The 17,664-nt window shown below is 38.9% G+C and overlaps 1 protein-coding gene across 4 annotated transcripts in view; it reads right to left on the bottom strand.

Annotated features, from left to right (window-relative positions):
* The window catches only part of adgrb2 (adhesion G protein-coupled receptor B2), a 448,357-nt gene that overhangs the window by 140,816 nt on the left and 289,877 nt on the right, over positions 1-17,664 (bottom strand). For all 4 annotated transcript variants that reach the window (XM_030146710.1, XM_030146711.1, XM_030146712.1 and 1 more), the window contains exons 10-13: positions 14,795-14,989; positions 12,821-12,889; positions 11,273-11,381; positions 10,646-10,792 (exon numbers count right to left, since the gene is read on the bottom strand). In XM_030146710.1, coding sequence (XP_030002570.1) covers positions 10,646-10,792; positions 11,273-11,381; positions 12,821-12,889; positions 14,795-14,989 — 520 coding nt within the window. The remainder of the gene's footprint in view (positions 1-10,645; positions 10,793-11,272; positions 11,382-12,820; positions 12,890-14,794; positions 14,990-17,664) is intronic.

Here is a 17,664-nt window from a genome sequence, read left to right as displayed (position 1 = left end):
TGAAAACAATGTCACTAGTGTCACTGGTTCTTGCCAACGAGTAATTGGATTTCTTATTTATCTATATATGAATGCTATTTCTGGGAGACTTTGTTGAATATTAATCCTTCAGAGCAGTCAAGGGAATCACGGAAACTGATGGTGAATAAATCTGAGCTAACCTGAAATACATGAAGTGAGCCGTACACATCGAGTAGCTGTTGAAGCAAACAAGCACAGATTTCATCTGTCTCGTCAATCTGCGATTTGAGCTTCATTTACATTTTCTCTTAAGCTGTCGCTGACAAATGCTCTGTTGGCTACATCAAAACAATAACAGTTGGTTAATTGCAACACCTTCTTGAAGCAAACGCTATGACAGTTACATATTGTGTATCAAACGTTTCCATGCTCTTGGGTTCAAAACCGTGTTAGATGGTTGATGGTTTCTCGTTTTTGCTAGCTATCCCACAGCTCAGTTTGACGTAATGCAGTCACTTAACTTCAACTTCACATCCATTGCTTCAAACTGTTTTCAATAGAGACCTCCAGCTGTCTGTAGACATTGTCCTCCCTTTTTGTTTTGTCTTGTTTCCTCCTCTTCATCACCACTCCTTCCTCATCATTGTCTGTTTTTGTCGCCATTCTCCATCCCACTTTTTAACTTCTCCATCCCTTTTCAAGAGCCGCTCTGAACAACCCGGCGCCTCCTATCACTCCCTTCATTGTTCCTTCACCAAAAAAGAGAAGGAGCTCCCATGGAGACACAGTGTCCCTCTGTAAATGTCACTTTGTCTCAAGCGAGGAAGGCAGAAGGAAGCAAAGAGGCAAGTACAGAGGGAAAGAGTTCATGTTGAGAGATGCCACTCCCTCCTTTGCCCTTTTAGGCTGAGAGAAGCAACGTCGTAGCATCGGCGGAAAAGTGGGGGGAGGCAGAGGGGGCTGATGGTATCAGACACACTGGGTGACTCATCCAAAATCTGTCTCCCTTCTGCCTAAGAGGTAACACTCAGGAAGAGAGATAGCTATGCAAGACAGACGAGGAGAGAAAGCGGAAGAGACAAAAAGATCTCGACAGTCGGGGAAAAAAAGCCAATTGTGAGACTGTGAGGAGGCAAAAAACAGATCAAAGTCAGCATGAAAAAGCCTGTGAGTGTGATGGATCCTAATTGGACAGTGTCTACAAAGGCATGCAAATGAGAAAGTCAGTGTATTGTGGGTAAATGGTAAATCAGTGTGTTAAGGGATGGCACTCCTACACTGGCGGATGATTAATACCACAAAAGCACTCAATCACAAAACTCTAATTTCCCACGAACAGACTTTTTGTCACTCTCCCCTTGCTGAGCATTTAAATGATTGGTGGTCAGCTATAATCCAGCAGAATGGTAAACCACTATTCACCAACTGTGAACTTTAATACACCATTTGTCAAGAAAAGATGTGCTTGAAGTTGATCCCAAGCCATAATTGATGGTTTTAATCAGAGATTGAGCTCTACATCCAAATAGTCTAGCATGAGTCACTCTGTTGCTTTTTCATGCACATTTGTTTTCCTTCTGGTCTATTTACAGATTTCAGAAATTTCAGATCAGCCTCAATTCCATTGCTCCATACTTAGTTTTAAGATCTATGCTTAAATGTTTTATATAACTAACTGTATCTATATTACACTTATTTAATTCAGTTCATTCCATTTCAAAATGGGGTTATAACCACTTTCTTGATGAGATGAGATGCTAACTCTGTGACTTCAGAGGAGAGATGGAGGCAAGAGTTGATTAGCCACGTTATCATAGAGACACACTGAGGAAAAGAGATAGTCCAGTTCTGTCCAAAACAAAGATCTGGCTGTACTGACTAGCGCTCGCAAGACCCTGGAGTTTTACATGCCTGGTGATACATATTAAACAAAAGAGACATTTTAATACATTAACTTTACTCTTGGGTGTATTTTTATGTCTCTGAAGCAGAGCCACACATGCTGTTTCCCTTCACCTCCAGTCCTAGCTTAGGGTAGCTAGCCTATCTTAAAAGAAAGCAAGGTTAATTAAATTAAGATTTACAGACCAAAAACTATATGTCAAAGGTTTCTAATCCTTAGGTGAAACCACATCCTGATCTCTGAAGGGAGACCAGATGTTATTTTGTATGAATGGAGTCTTATGGGAAAAACATCCCAGTTCTCTTAATAAATAACTATTTTTCTGACAACTATTGGGTACACAACAATCAGACGACCTCTATGATAATCCTTAAAATCTCATCCATAGACAAGCCAAGTATAATGCTATTTGATGAAGTCTAACAGTAATTAAATGATAAGTGTCTGAGACAAGTGAAAGTTTGAAGTGTTCCGACAAGTGGTACCACTTCATGGCAGTTCTATAGTGTATCATGTAACTGAACCATGAACCAAACACACACACATTTTTACTTTCCTTTTGCTCTTTCTCGCTCAATCCCAAGGTCAATATGTCCCACCTTATGGATAAGAAACTTTGCTGAACCACAACCCGTCTTACATATTAGCAGAATTTTTTTGTTTTTGTTTTTTTATGTAAGGGATCTGATTGGCTCATATTGATTGAAGTTAAGCTAATTAGCCACAAGCTAGCTGTTACTTTGTCATTACCAGCGAAACTGGATAGATTGAAGTATAGCATCCTCCTATTACATCTACTATACACAATTTTCTCTTAAACGAAGTAAACATGGCATCCAAATAATGCAATTGTTTTTATCATTTTTGTTTAGCATCAATTATTCTCTTAAAGGTCAACCTCGGCACTCAACGGCGATGCTAACTGAGTAGTTAAAGTTAAAACTGTAAACAAGGAAGTCTGTCCTTTCCACATTATCGCAGCGTGTGTTCTCTGTTTGAGTAATAGTCGAGTGTTAATGGCGCATAGCTGGATTCATGTCCCGGCGAGGGTGAATGTGAAATATGAAGTCATTGCTTGCTTGTATGTTTGGATGTTATGTGTGTGCATGGCTGCAAGACACACTCCGCTGTTTGTATGTGTGTTTGTGAGAGAAAGAGACTGAGGAGGGAGAGGAGGACTTTGTCATCTCGAAAATCAGTGAAGAACAGTCCCAGCCTCTGCCCAGTCAAGCGATTCATGAACCTATCAATTGGCTGTGCGTACGTGCGCCCATGTGCACACACAAAGGTGCCAATGGGACTTTATGAGCATGTTGAAGCTGTCCGTCTCAGATGGGCTTTCATTATGGACTAAATGAAGCAAACAAACTGATACCAATCAACTGAAGACCTCAACTCATGAACTGCCAATGGGATGAGGCAGAGTTCCCACAGGGGCCAAGAGCACTAATAGTGTCCTTACTCATGAGACAGAACACACTGTGCACGGAGCAATTCATCAGATAACATATGCTAAAAAGGCAACTGCATGTGCTGAATATCATATCAGAAAAAGTACACGCGATGTGACTAAGACTAAAACTATGACAAGGCATTCACACATTCAAGGGCATTACAGATCTTTTTAATCTCCCTAAATGTAAAAGTAATGCCATTAGTAATGCAAAAGTATTGTGAGTATGAAAGCAAATGATGCAGTGGTTATTGTACTTTTTGACTGTTAGCATAGTGTTTGTGCCCAATTTTTTAAAGTTATGCTATTGTGACAAGTCCTAATTTCAGTCATTGGTGATGCCTGGGCCTGGTGTTGCCAGACTATAAAGCTGTGGCTGTTTTAACACTTTCCTCTCTCCTTCTCCTTCTGGTGATGTATCTGTTTAATTTTTCCTTTTGGTCATTTTGTCTTTGTTATCCTTATTATTTAAATCACTTATTTATAATAAATCACTTTAGTTCACTTTATACAACATACTTCCACTTCTTATCATGGCTGTGAGAGTCAGGCTGTGACACTATAAAAAGGCCACATATTTTTAGTTCTGAAAAATCAGAAGATGGATATAATCATTCTTCTTCTATGTTCAAATGTGGATATTAACTGTACAAAACAGATTTCTGTGCATTTGACATTGCAGAAAAGGCCACTGTTTTAGCAGATAGTCAACATGATCCCTGTGATCAGCAATGACAAAGTAAACTAACGTTTCTATGACTAGTTAGAATTCTTTATCAATGGCAGATTTATTTACTGGCATTCTCGGCGCTGCAACCCCTATTTGAACATGTAAAATGTTGAAAAAAAATTGAAAAGCTTTCCTACTGGGATCTGAACATCGTAGACCAGGGGTGGGCAATTCTGGTCCTCGAGGGCCAGTATCCTGCATGTTTTAGATGTTTCCCTCTTCCAACACACCTGGTTCACATGATAAGGCTATCATCAAGCTCTGCAGAAGCCTGATAAAGACCTTCAGGTGTGCTGGAAGAGGGAAACATCTAAAACATGCGGGATACCAGCCCTCGAGGACCAGGACTGCCCACCCCTGTCGTAGACCATATGTACTTCAGGGCGCAAATTTATGCATCTGAAAGGCTCTCCTATCTCTTGTATTGGGGGGGGGGGGGGGGGGGTTACTCAATAGTAATACAGGAGTCATGTAACACATTACAATTCTGAGACAGTAATATTGTAAGGTAAAGAATTACTTGTAAATAACAACTCTGGAGTTTATGGTCTGTAACAGGTGTTTTCAGACGGGTAGGTGGGTTAAAAATGTGAATATTATTCGCTGATCAGATTTCAACAGATGTTCTACTCTATGGATGAAAACAACAGCAACATGGCAGCTCCCACAACCATAAGAGTTTGGCATTGTGTTGTTTTCCACAGCGGGAAGAAACAGCATCAGGTCATATGTCTTTAGATTCAGTCCGTTTCCTTGGACAGACTGAATAAGGGTGTACAATTTTGGTGTTTGATTTCTGACTTCTTTTAGATTCAAATTAAATAAAACTACACCATTCAAAAACACCCAAAAAACTAGAACTAAAATGACAAATGCTGCAAGAAAAGTCATAGAATTGCAGCTAAAATAAGCTTAATTTTCTTCCATGTTGACTTTCATGGTATAAGTATGACATGGCTTTGCACACTATGGATGGTTTTGCTGTTCATACTTAATGCCATGAATTCTTGTATCCATCTATTTTCATCTTTTACAAATCAAGGATTTCCTCATAATACCTGAAAAAATAAAAGTAAAACAAACAAGAAAGGAATGATGGTTGGTTGAAAAATAAATAAATAAAAAATGCCATATTTTTTTTATATAGTCTTAAGTTACAGTAGCTAGTATCAGGTCAGTAACTTTATGACTATTTTGCCTTAAATTAGAGTAAGTCATTGTTATCAACCTCTTCATGTTTACAGTATGATCTAAAATAAATCCCACCCTTGTGAAATGTTATTCTATTTCTTAATCCTTGTATTTCTTTCAGTAGAATATCCACACAACCACATTCTCTGTGAACAAACTACCACCTTACATAGACGAGTCTCAAACTCTATAAAGTGTTAATGAGCTTATGAACTGGCAAACTACTCTTCTACTCAGTCTGGCTGGGCCTACTAAATCTTAACAAATAAAAAGGCTCAAACAGCAGCTGAAACTGCCAGAAATTCAGGCCCATCGAGTTCAAGAGTAATGCTGAGATGAAGATCAGTTATAAAGACATTAAAGTCATTAAAATGAGCCTCTAGCTGAGATATGAAGTGAGGTTATATATTTATTTATTATTATTTTGATTTTGATATTATCAAGATTTATAAACAGAGTTTGACTTATCTGCCAAAACAAAAGTACAATGACTTCTTGTCAGCATGTCCCTGAGTATTACCCATTTCGTAATAAAAGCCTTATTTAGGACTGAACCAATATCTACTTATGAAAAGTGTACACAAAGACGTATGTGTCCACTGGTGGGTTTGAATGCACTGTAATATACAAACACATGCACATACACAGACAGACAGCAGGTAAATAAGGTAGAAATAAACACAACTAAACTAAATTAAAGTTTAATCTAAATGATATTAGAGCTCAATTAGAGCTAACCCTAACCCTAACCCTGATTACATCAACCACTGTAAACTATGAGAATAATGCAGGGGTGTAGTGGTCCTTGGAGAAGTGAGTATACACTCAATTTTTGCCTTTTTTTTTTTTAAGTAGTCCAGAAAAACACCCTGTTTTAGAAACAGTGACATGTCAGACTACTCTATTTAGTTTACCCAAAAAAAATCTGTCAGTAGTATTTGCTCACTATTATAAAATTATCCTGACTTGATCAGGAGCAGTTTGTAGGTATTACTGGTCACACAGGCAGCTGCATGAATGTGAATGTATTCAACATGAGGCAAACATAGGATAAAGGTAGCCTTTCATAACATTAGCCTTTCATAACATTAGTCACTCATAACATTAGCCACTCATAACATTAGCCACTCATAACATTAGTCTTTCATAACATTAGCCAGTCATAACATTAGCTTTTCGTAACATTAGCCAGTCATAACATTAGCCTTTCATAACATTAGCCAGTCATAACACTAGCCTTTCATAACATTAGCCTTTCATAACATTAGCCACTCATAACATTAGCCTTTCATAACATTAGCCAGTCATAACATTAGCCTTTCATAACATTAGCCACTCATAACGTTAGCCACTCATAACATTAGCCTTTCATAACATTAGCCACTCATAACATCAGCCACTCATAACATTAGCCTCTCAAACCGTTAGCATATTCACACAGTTTAACTATTTGCTACAACGTCTCTCCTCTAAATGTGCAGTCATATGGACAGTAGTTTAAAACAGTGACTCATTCTGAAACCACCTTAAAACTTACCACAGAATTATGTATTCCATGAAAGTAGGTTCTCTCAATATGTGCCACTCACTTGAAAAACGTTTATTCTGCCTTTCTCTTCACATTTCCAATAATCACGCATCTTTCAGTGACCTGTCAATCAACTGGGATGGCACTGGCACTTGAGGTGTCCAATCAGGTTCCAGAGGTGGACAGCGCCAGTTATCAATATTTTCCACGCAATGACCCGCCCTACTCTGACTCTGATTGGCTCATCAGTCCTCATGCCTAAAGTTAACCAATCTAATCAGTGAAGGCAACGAGTACTAGCCAATTAGAGGCAGAGTAGGGTGGGTCATGGCTTCACCATCCAAGGGGTAATAATGGGCAGTTTGGTTCAGATACTACTGAATGGTGCACATCGGGGGGATTTAGAAGTGAGTATAAGCAATGCTGACTGAAAAATAAGTAGGTATACCCTGGATTACACCACTGGAATAATGTAAAGAAAAACTCAAGATGCTGAGGAAAATATAATATCAAGGAAGTGAAGTTAAAAAAAAAAAAAAAAAAAAAAGGTAGCAGAACGAGAGAATATAAAAGAAAATGTTATGCAGCAGCATTAAATAATCCACAGCCACCACCATTTCACCTCTAATTGGAACAGAAGATTAATTCTTAGTGATATCTGAATTTCCTAGTTCATTAAATGGGAAAAGCAAAAAAAAAAAAAAAAAAAAAAAAAATCACCAACAACTAATAAAGATGTTACATTAAATGCGAGGCAGACAGTGAATGAATGTGCTGCTCAGAATAAATAAGACATTTTTAATGCATATTAGAGACGGGGAGAGGAGGAGAATTGAGGCGAGGAGCTCTGAGGTCAGAATACAGGATGTTTTCAGTGTCAATCAAAGGGAGTCACTGTCCTCGGCTCAGGTCAGGAGTCAGAGACGGATCTGATCTCTCGGCCTGCAGCTTCTCTGAACTTTAATTTGGGCTGCGGATGGGATGTCAGACAGGAAGTCGGCCAGTGTAATTTCCTGCGAGGAGCGACCTTTGCCTTCTTCGGTAGTGCATCACATCTGCCACTGTAATTGTCTTGTCAGATATAAACAATTCACTTCCTGCTGATTTCAGCAACGATTGCAGTAACGGCTTTTGTATCTGTGAATCCTCTTTGCTTGTTTTGTGGCTTTACGTGAAACCACAGCAGTTACGGCTGACATCATTAACTTTGCTCTCGTGCTAAAAGTAAAGATATGTCTTTTAAAAGTGCATGAGGACTCGATGCTCTCACGAGGGGGAAGCTGACGTCTTGACACATGAAAGAACAGCGTCTTCTTGAGGAGCCCTCCAGGGTGTCTTTACAGTCCAGCATTACCCTTCATTGTCCTTCAGGAGCCTTCTATCAGCTTCTACGAGACACATCTGTGACTATGTGAGTCCACAGCGGGGGAAACTCCACTTGGTGAGTTAGGCTGACCTTGGCTGAAGAGTGTTAAATGAAGTGCCAAACGATCCTCATATGTCTAAAGGTCTTTTCACGCCTGAAAGTTCAATACAAGGTCAGAAACAAGGTTCATGTTTGTGTTACAGTCTATACACTTGACCTGAGTATTTTTAGTTTCATATTGTGATTTTGTGAACATATTTAGTACCAGTGTTGGGAGTAACGCATTACAAAAGCAATGCATTACAGTAACAGATTACTTTTTGCTGTAACACAGTAGTGTAAGGCATTACTAAGCAATTTTCAGTAATATTTTACTCAGTACATGTTCAATAGTGCATAATTTAATTGTTCAAATGAAAAAAATAACAAAAACAGCAAGACCAGCTGGAAAGTTCTATTAATCTGTTGGTGTTCAGCCAACGGGTGAAGATGGCAGAAGACAGTCCATTGTCCACATGGTCGTATGTTCATTACTAACACTAACCCTGCTTTAAGAAGCAAGTTAGCATGATCCCTGTCATCAGCAAGAACAAGGTAAGCTAACGTTTCTATGACTAGTTAGAATTCTTTATTGACTGCAGATTTATCTACCGGCATCCTCGGCGCCGCGTCCACTGTTTGAACATGAAAAATGTTGAAAAAAATGCAAGTGTTCCTAACCATAGCGTTACTTACTGAGCGCAAATTTATACGGTCTCCTATCTCTTATATGAGGGGGGGGCATTTCTGATAAGAGTCTGTATGTAACTCAATAGTAATACAGGAGTCATGTAACAAATTACAATCTGAGACAGTAATATTGTAAGGTAAAGAATTATTTTTAAATAACAGTAACAAGTAATCCGTAATGTATTACAGCTTGAAAGTAACTTGCGCAACACTGCTTAGCACATAGAGCATGTTATGTGAGGTAAAACTGCAATTATTTTGAAGGATCATGATAATATCTCACTTAAAACCAGCATAATAATCATATTTCCATCACAATTTCCTCATCATTGACCACAGATCAGTCTCAGTTATTGCAGTTATTTCAAGGACCTTAACTCCTGTTGGTACTTATCATTATAACAGTTTCTTTTTATATTTCAGTAATAGGCTTTTTTATATGTAACTTATATGTGCCAAATCTACCTTCTGCAATTAATGACCAAAAAGCCGAGTGTGAAGTGGCTGGGATGAAGATCAGCACCTCCGAGTCTGAGGCCATGTTCCTCAGCCGGAAAAGGGTAGAGTACCCACTCTGGGTCAGGGGAGGAAGTCCTACCTCAGGTCGAGGAGATTAAGTACCTCGGAATCTTGTTCTGAGTGAGGGTAGGATGGAGCGGGAAGTCGACAGGCGGATCGAGGCGGTGTATACAGTGATGCAGACGCTAAACTGGTCTGTTGTGGCGAAGAGGGAGCTAAACTGAAAGGCGAAGCTCTCGATTTACCAGTTGATCTCCGCTCTGACCCTCACCTATGGTCATGAGCTCTGGGTAATGACCGAAAGCACAAGGTTGCAAGTCCAAGCGGCCGAAATGAGTTTCCTCTGCAGGGTGGCCGGGCTCAGCCTTAGAGATAGGGTGAGGAGCTCAGACATCTGGGAGGGACTCAGAGTAGAGCCGCTGCTCCTCCACATTGAGAGGAGTCAGTGGAGGTGGTTTGGGCATCTAGTGAGGATGCCACCCCCCCGGGAGATGTTCGGGCATGTTCAGCTGGGAGGAGACCTCGGGGCTAACCCAGGACATGCTAGTGGGATTATATCTCTCATCTGGACTGGGAAAGCCTTGAAATTCACCCAGAAGAGCTGGTGGAAGTGGCTGGGGAGAGGGCTGTCTGAGCTCCTCTGCTGTGGCTGCTGCCCCCACAACCCAGACCAGGATAAGCGGAAGAATATGGTATGGTACGATCAAAAAGTAAACAGTTAAACAGAATTATCTGTAGGGCAATTAAATATCACCTACATGTGTGAGATTGGACATATTCATTTTGTTGCCAATACATTATTATTATTATTATTATTATTATTATTATTATTATTATTATTATTATTATTATAACATTAGTAACAATATTAGTTTAAATTCACCAATTGAGGATCCTTATTGTGTGACATCTGTATCATTAATGACAACTATGGAGGCAAGATTCAATTACAAGTTGACTTTTTATTACTTTGTTAGGTCATATTTCTATTAAAACCTTCATCTCCTACACTCCTCATGTGTTACTGCAGCTCATTTATTTCTTGCTTCCAGTATTGTCAAGTCGTCAAAAGGACCCAGAAACATGCCGTCACTCTTTTCATCATTTGTTTTGGATGAAAAGTCCAAAAGTCTGACTCAAAGAAGTTACCAAAGCTCCCTAAGAGAGTGAATATGAGCATTAAAACCACATTTAAATGATGGTTACAAGTTTGGAGCCCAAACTTTACTTTAGGTAATTTTTTTTTGTTTGTTTGTTTGTTTTACCTTCGGCTGGGATTGTAAAGACTTCTTTTGGGATGTAGAGCTTGTCCTCTGCTGTTCTGGCCCAGTCCTTCATCCCTCTGCGGCCCTTCATAGGGAAGTTAATATCGCTAGAAACTGCTGACACTGGCTCTCGCTGGATGGTTATCACTGAAAAAAACAAAAACGCCACAAAATGCTTCAAACTGACAGCACTGCCAAATAATATCACTGCAACAACTGTTTCTCTAAAGTTATGGAGTCTTGATTAGTGAGGATTATATTTAAATATATTAATAAAATAATTTAAGAAATGATTTATTTTTATTTAATAAATTTGAGACCCAGCAATGCATCTCTGTAGTGGACAAGAGTTTTACAGCTTAAAAGAAATAATGAGAAAAAAAAGCCATTAACTGGAAAGGATATTCCACAAAAAAAGAAGTATCTGAAAAAAACTGTTGCTTTATGCGGTTTCCAATCAAGGCAATTATTTCATGTAAAAAAAAAAAAAAAAAAAAGGGAAAAAAAAGCCAAAACTTTTACTTACTGGGTCTCAGGAGGATATGAATGCATCTAATCTTCATTAGTGACAGCCTTTAAGCAGTGACGTTAATGCACCATTGTGTATCAGCACTGTGTGACACTTACTGAGGTTATTGGTAACCACTAGAAAACTCTGAAAAGGCTTCTGCGCCTCTCCAATGAGGTGAATGAAATCCTCCAATATTCTCATCAGCAGTGCAGCACCGGGAGCAACCTGTGAATGAGCAGACGAGTGAAACAGAAGCGTGTCACTCACCAGTATTATACTCCATGTCCAACTCTCTGTGGAAGTGTTGTCCATTGAAATATTTTCATTCATTACAGCAGGGTGAGTGCAGAGTGCACTATGGGTCAGTAAACTAAAACCACATGGGATACAATATCCTATTTGTTTGCATTTTTATTGTGTCCAGATGGCAGGTGAATATACCTCAACCCGAGGGCATCGAGATGGATCACAAAAATGTACAAACTCCCTCACATACACTACATCTACCTCAGATATTGGGTGGCCACTGCAGTTTGGTAAACAGGTGGATTTTTATGACTAATAATGAAACGGTATTGAAGGATAACGCATATATGCACACTGTGGGCAGCAATTTTACAGTAAAAGAGAGTAATGTGGACTGTAAAGATGGACATTATATACATATTATATATATTCTGCAGGCCATTCCTCCCCACAGCCATCAGACTTTAAAACAGTTCTCAGTAAGCCCCCTCCTACACACTGTGTGCATGTGCAACCACAATGTAAATATGCAAATAATATTTAACCCTTTGTCAGGCAAGTAACTATTTTTGGTCATTTCCACACACATTACAAGACAGTGACAGTAACAGTTCCAGTGAGGACAGTGAGTCAACAATCTCAGGTCAAATGTGGTCTACAGGGTCTGTAAAGTCCACCTCTGCATGAACAGTGAGTACCTGCTTTGTTAGGTACCATGAAGGATCCAATCCAATCCAACTTTATTTGTAAAGCACTTTAAAACAAGTGCAGTGGACCAAAGTGCTGTAAAGTAATGGTACTAATGTAAGGAATGATGTTCAAAGGGATAATATGGATGTGGACAGGTGTCTGGATCAGCACTTATGTTGTTGTAATGGTCTAAAAGTAATGTTCTAATGTTGTAAAATACTTTTTTTTTATATTTACATCTTGGATTTTTAAAAATTTATTAATTTTTTGCCACTTTTGGGTAAGGAACCAAATATGGTAACTTCATTGACCTTGATTTTATACAGAATTTTTTTTTTTTTTTTTTTCTAGAAAATGTTCACAACAGTAATAAAGTCTTGTTATATCCTCCAATAACTCACTAAGATCGAACTGTGGAATGTCAGAGTATTTCTTCGAGTGCCCTATAAATTTTAATTCTAATTCTATATTTATAAGAATATGAAATTTCTTATTTTTCTCTATATTTCATTTTTCATTTGTTGTTTTTCTACCTGTCTTCTTCTCTTTACTTACTGTGCTGTATGTTGTTGCTGTTAACTGTGAAATTTCCCCACAGTGAGATCAATAGTCATATCTTATCTTATCTTATCTTATCTACACACAAACCTGTGTATAGATCTACAGAGTGTACATAGCAAGAGCAAAACTACGCACAACACTTAAAAGGTTAATGCAGAAAGCCTTACTTGGTGAGCATCCTCCCATTTCTCTAGGTTTTCCATGTCCAACATGTGGCTTACTATCTGGAAAAATTTCTAGACATGAAACAAAAATGTATTTAGTTGTTGATGCAGGGCTGTTAAGTCAAATAAAAAAAATTAAGTCACATTTTCCAATTAAAGACAAAATATATGCTTAAGTTACAGTTAAGAATCAAAAGGGATTAAATGCACTTATAATTTTTCAAGAAAAGCATGTCAATCTTGTAGAATATAACAGACAATCTGCTGTTAGTTATCTTTTCAGTGTTCAGGAAACCTTCTTCTGGCATATTTCCAGAAAACCCCGGTCCACGAGGCTGTCCGGACAAATATGAATCCCCCGTCATCATCGTCATTCAAAGAGCGGTCTCTTTGTCTAGACAGGCTTCATTCACGACAATGTGTGCTCACATTTTAAGTGTTGCTTCTGACTGGTTCTTATGCCAATGGAATCAATGAATGCTTTAAGACGAGTCTTCTATGTCTCGCTGCAACCATCTTACCAGCCCAAGGTGGATTGGCCACATCGTCAGACAAAAGCACCTTTCAGTGCAGGATATGTAACAGTACTTTCCCTCTGAAACCAGAAAAGGGGGCTAAAAATAGGTGCATTTCAGTGATCCACAAGTGGACAGCCATGTTACAAATCACCACTTACATCTGTGTCTCACATTTGGGAGACAGTCCAGAGAAATGGAATAGGTATGGGAAAAAAAAAAACAAAAAAACATCAAAAGCTAGTCCACATGTATGGGCTAACTCATACATCAGTGCTCTCTTCATTTTACAAGTATTGGCGTGTTGGCGATAAAACAACCATCATGTCCTACAATGGTAATTTCACAAAGGATAGTGGGGGTTTCTAGAGGTATACTATGTGGACAAAAGTATTGGAACATGTTGACTTCAGACATTTCTTCTTTAACAGGGTCTGGGCTGCAAAGCAATTATGATAAATGTCACAATATACTGTAGTTTAATATTGTGACAAATATCATTGCATTGGATAGTTTTGTTTAAATTGTTACGTTTGCTTCCAAAATGCCTCAGAGATGTTTTTTTCTTGATATCTCTCAATGTTGATTTTTTCTTTATCCATGACTATGATTTTAAATATTCTACCTCTAAATTTCTCAAATATTTTTCTATATTTTCTACCACAACTAATGATTTCTTCACTCAGAAAGAAAAATCTGCCATTAAACTTTAAGGAAATATGAATGTTTATAAACTATATGGACAAAAATATCGGGACATATAACAGCTGCAGTTCATCAGATGTCCTGTTCATGCTGATTTGAGATATAAATATAGTCCAGACCCCTGTTAGAAAAGAAATCCTGAATCCAGTATGTCCAAATACTTTTGTCCATGTAGTGTATTTAGTGTCCACTTGTGATCTAAATAACCAGGATGCAAATTAAGTCCAAGAGTAAAAGGCTCTTACAGTGTAAAGCCTGTTTACCAATGGGGAAAATGCTGTCAGAATAAAAAGCCTTGATAAGAATGAATCAGATGTAATCAGTTTAGCAATTAAGAGTTGCATTACATATTCAAGTTTTATTATTAGGGTTAATAAACTGTGACCTATTATAATCTCAAAAGCAATGTTCCTACAGTGCTAATCATCGTGGTCCTTGTGTTGTGGTACCTACAGTACCTACCCTGCACTCAGCAGCAGTGCTGTACTTTATTCCCTGTCAGACCCTGTATAGAATCAGGTTATAAAAAAATAAATTATCTGTAAAATAGGCAACTGAGGCAGGAGCTTTCCGCTGTCTTACACACAGTCAAAAGACAAAAACACCCCTAAAAACTAATCGTTGACAGCATAGCAACTGTGTAGCTTTAGCTCATTTCCATGCAAAAAACGTGTGCAGTAAAAAAAGTGGAGCTTTTACTCGGAAAACATTTGCAGGTGCTGGGACTTTCAAATAAGGGCTCACGGGCACTGCCTACCTGCACGTCGTCGGGAGCTGGGATGTAGGTTGCTCTTTTGAAGGTGTCCGTCACATTTCGCAGGATCTCCGTGGAAAAGAGAAGGTCGCCACTGAGGTAGCTCCTCCTCAGCAAGAGCTCCAGGAGACTCCTTACGATCTGAGACATGCCCTCCCCGGCCAGGGTCCTCTGACCCTTCGCGAGATGCTCTCGTAACTACAAAGACATTCAAGAACACAGTGAGGGGAGAAGAAAAATAGTGAGTTTTATTAAAAGCTTAACCCAAAAAGACCCAAACATCCACCACTGACCAAAACCATCTACTGGTGTAAATGTTTAATACCTGTTGATCCATTAATCCTATCAATAAATGTAAATAATTAGTGTAAAATGCAGTTTTTCATCTTTTCACGGTCATCAGATATGACTCATTTGAACATCCAGTGGCTTTAATGAACATTCTCCACGACCAATAAATTTACCCGTAAAGACCCAGTGCTACTTTTTTGGCAGTTCCCAAGTCAATATTTCTCTGGATTTCACCTTTCTTAAGTGATTTATCACCACTGATTGCAATATTATCCTCTGTATTTTGTGTTTTTTCAGTGTAAATCATGCATTTTCCTATATTTCATTTACTGATCATGTAGATGTTCTTAAAAGCTCAGATTAAAATTGAGGGTTATTATATCAGAAACAGAGAAAACTGAGGAAAAAGTGACTTTTACAGCAAAGATATCAACAACTGAAAATAAAAAACTAGCATCTCCATCCACTGTCATTGATCCAGCTCCATAGGTTTTACTAGTGAAACAATGTTGTAGAAGATGACGGTGTTTCCATGTTCACTACGGAGCCTCTGAACATCCAAATGGGTCACATCTGATGACCATGAAAATTATTTACATGTATTGATAGGACCAGTGGATCAACAGTTATTAAACAGTTTAGACCAGTAGATGTTTTTTTGTCACCAGAGGGTGTTTGTGGTCTTTATGGGTTAATTATAGGAAAATACATGATTTTCACTGAAAAATAATATTAGACTAGATGGTGACGAATCAGTTAAGAAAGGTTAAATAGAGAGAAAAATGAATCTGGGAACTGCCATAAAGGTAGCACAGGGTCTTTATGGGTTCAGTACTAAATGTAGCATGTTCTCTTAGGCGATGGATTATGCAAGTGGTAAAATCAAACATTACAAGGATCATGCTCAAACACAGATGTATATATGTACATGGTGGGATGTGATGTGCTTGTACTTAAAATAGGAAAGAAGAGAGAGAGAAAGAGAGAGAAAGAAAGGGAGAACAAGAGACAGAGAGAGATTGAGACAGAGAGAGAAAGGGAGAAAGAGAGGGACAGAGAGAGACAAAAAGAGAGAGGCAGAGACAGTGAGAGAGACGGTGAGACAGAGAGAGAGAGAAAGGGAGAAAGAGAGAGACAGTGAGACAGACAAAGAGAGAGATAGAGACAGTGAGACAGAGAGAGAGATAGTGAGACAGAGAGACAAAGAGACAGAGAGAGAAAGGGAGAGAGAGAGAGAAAGACAGTGAGACAGAGAGAGAGAGATAGTGGGACAGAGAGAGAGAGACAGACAGACACAAAGAGAGAGAGAGAGATAGAAAGAGAGCGTGAGAAAGAGAGACAGAGAGAGAGACATACAAAGAGAGAGAGAGAAAGACAGAGACAGTGAGACAGAGAGAGAGAAAGAGAGACAGAGACACAAAGAGAGAGAGAGAGAGAAAGAGAGAGACAGAGAGAGAGAGACACAAAGACACACAGAGAGAGAGACAGAGAGACACAAAGAGAGAGAGACAGAGACAAAGAGAGAGAGACACAAAGAGAGAGAGAGAGAGAAAGAGAGAGACAGTGAGACAGAGAGACACAAAGAGAGAGAGAAAGAGAGACAGTGATACAGAGAGACACAAAGAGAGAGAGAGAGAAAGAAAGAGAGACAGTGAGACAAAGACAGAGAGACACAAAAAGAGAGAGAGAGAGTGAGACCGAGAGACAAAGAGAGAGAGAGACACAGAGAGAGAGAGAGAGAGCGAAAGAGAGAGAGACAGTGAGACAAAGAGAGAGAGAGACAAAGAGAGAGACATAAAGAAAGAGAAAGACAGAGAGAGAGAAACAGAGACAGACACAAAGAGAGAGAGAGAGGCAGTGAGAAAGAGAGAGAAAGAAAGAGAGAGAGAGACCTAGAAGCACTCCCAGGAAAAAAAAAATTGGATGTCATCACTTCAGAGAGCGAAAGAGAGAGATAGAGAAAGCAAGACGGAGGGTGAAATGCAGAGTGAGAGAGGATGAGGTAGACACAGGCCTGGAAGAACAGAAGATAACAGCAATCACAGAAAATTAATTATTGACTCCTGGTGTTAATGAAAGGTTGGAACAGAAGCTAACAGTGCAATCAGCTTTGTCACGCACAATTCCTGACCCTCATCTCCTTCCGCCATCATTGAGGAGATGGAAGGGGTTGAAGTTCACAGAGGAGGAAAACAGTCTGGCTGATGAAGACATTCATTAGCTATGTTCATTAATTGATAAGTGTGAGTGCAAGGCTCTGGAAAAGCTAATTAGAGATACAGAGAGATACATTTTGAGTAAAGTTTTTAAAGAAAGTTGAGGAGAGGCACATGATGGGTAAGTAGGGGAAAATATGGGCAGAGAAACGCTTTAATGAAAAAAAAAAAAAAACGGGTAGAGTCTTCACTAATGAGACAGACAAGTTTGATGAAGGTGAGTGATGCTGCAACTTACTGGCTGAAGTGATGTAATCTAAAATACATTTTTCTCTGCTCTCAATGAATGATTCATACAGAGCTACAGCGGTCTAGATGTGTACGGTAAGGGCTTGGCTATTTTTGTATTTATGAAGGAAAAAGGAA

This window comes from Sphaeramia orbicularis, chromosome 11, assembly GCF_902148855.1.
Source record: "Sphaeramia orbicularis chromosome 11, fSphaOr1.1, whole genome shotgun sequence".
In the NCBI taxonomy this organism is placed as follows: Eukaryota; Metazoa; Chordata; class Actinopteri; order Kurtiformes; family Apogonidae; genus Sphaeramia; species Sphaeramia orbicularis.
The sequence above is the reverse complement of the archived record's forward strand: the minus strand, read 5'-3'. Positions and strand labels throughout refer to the sequence as shown.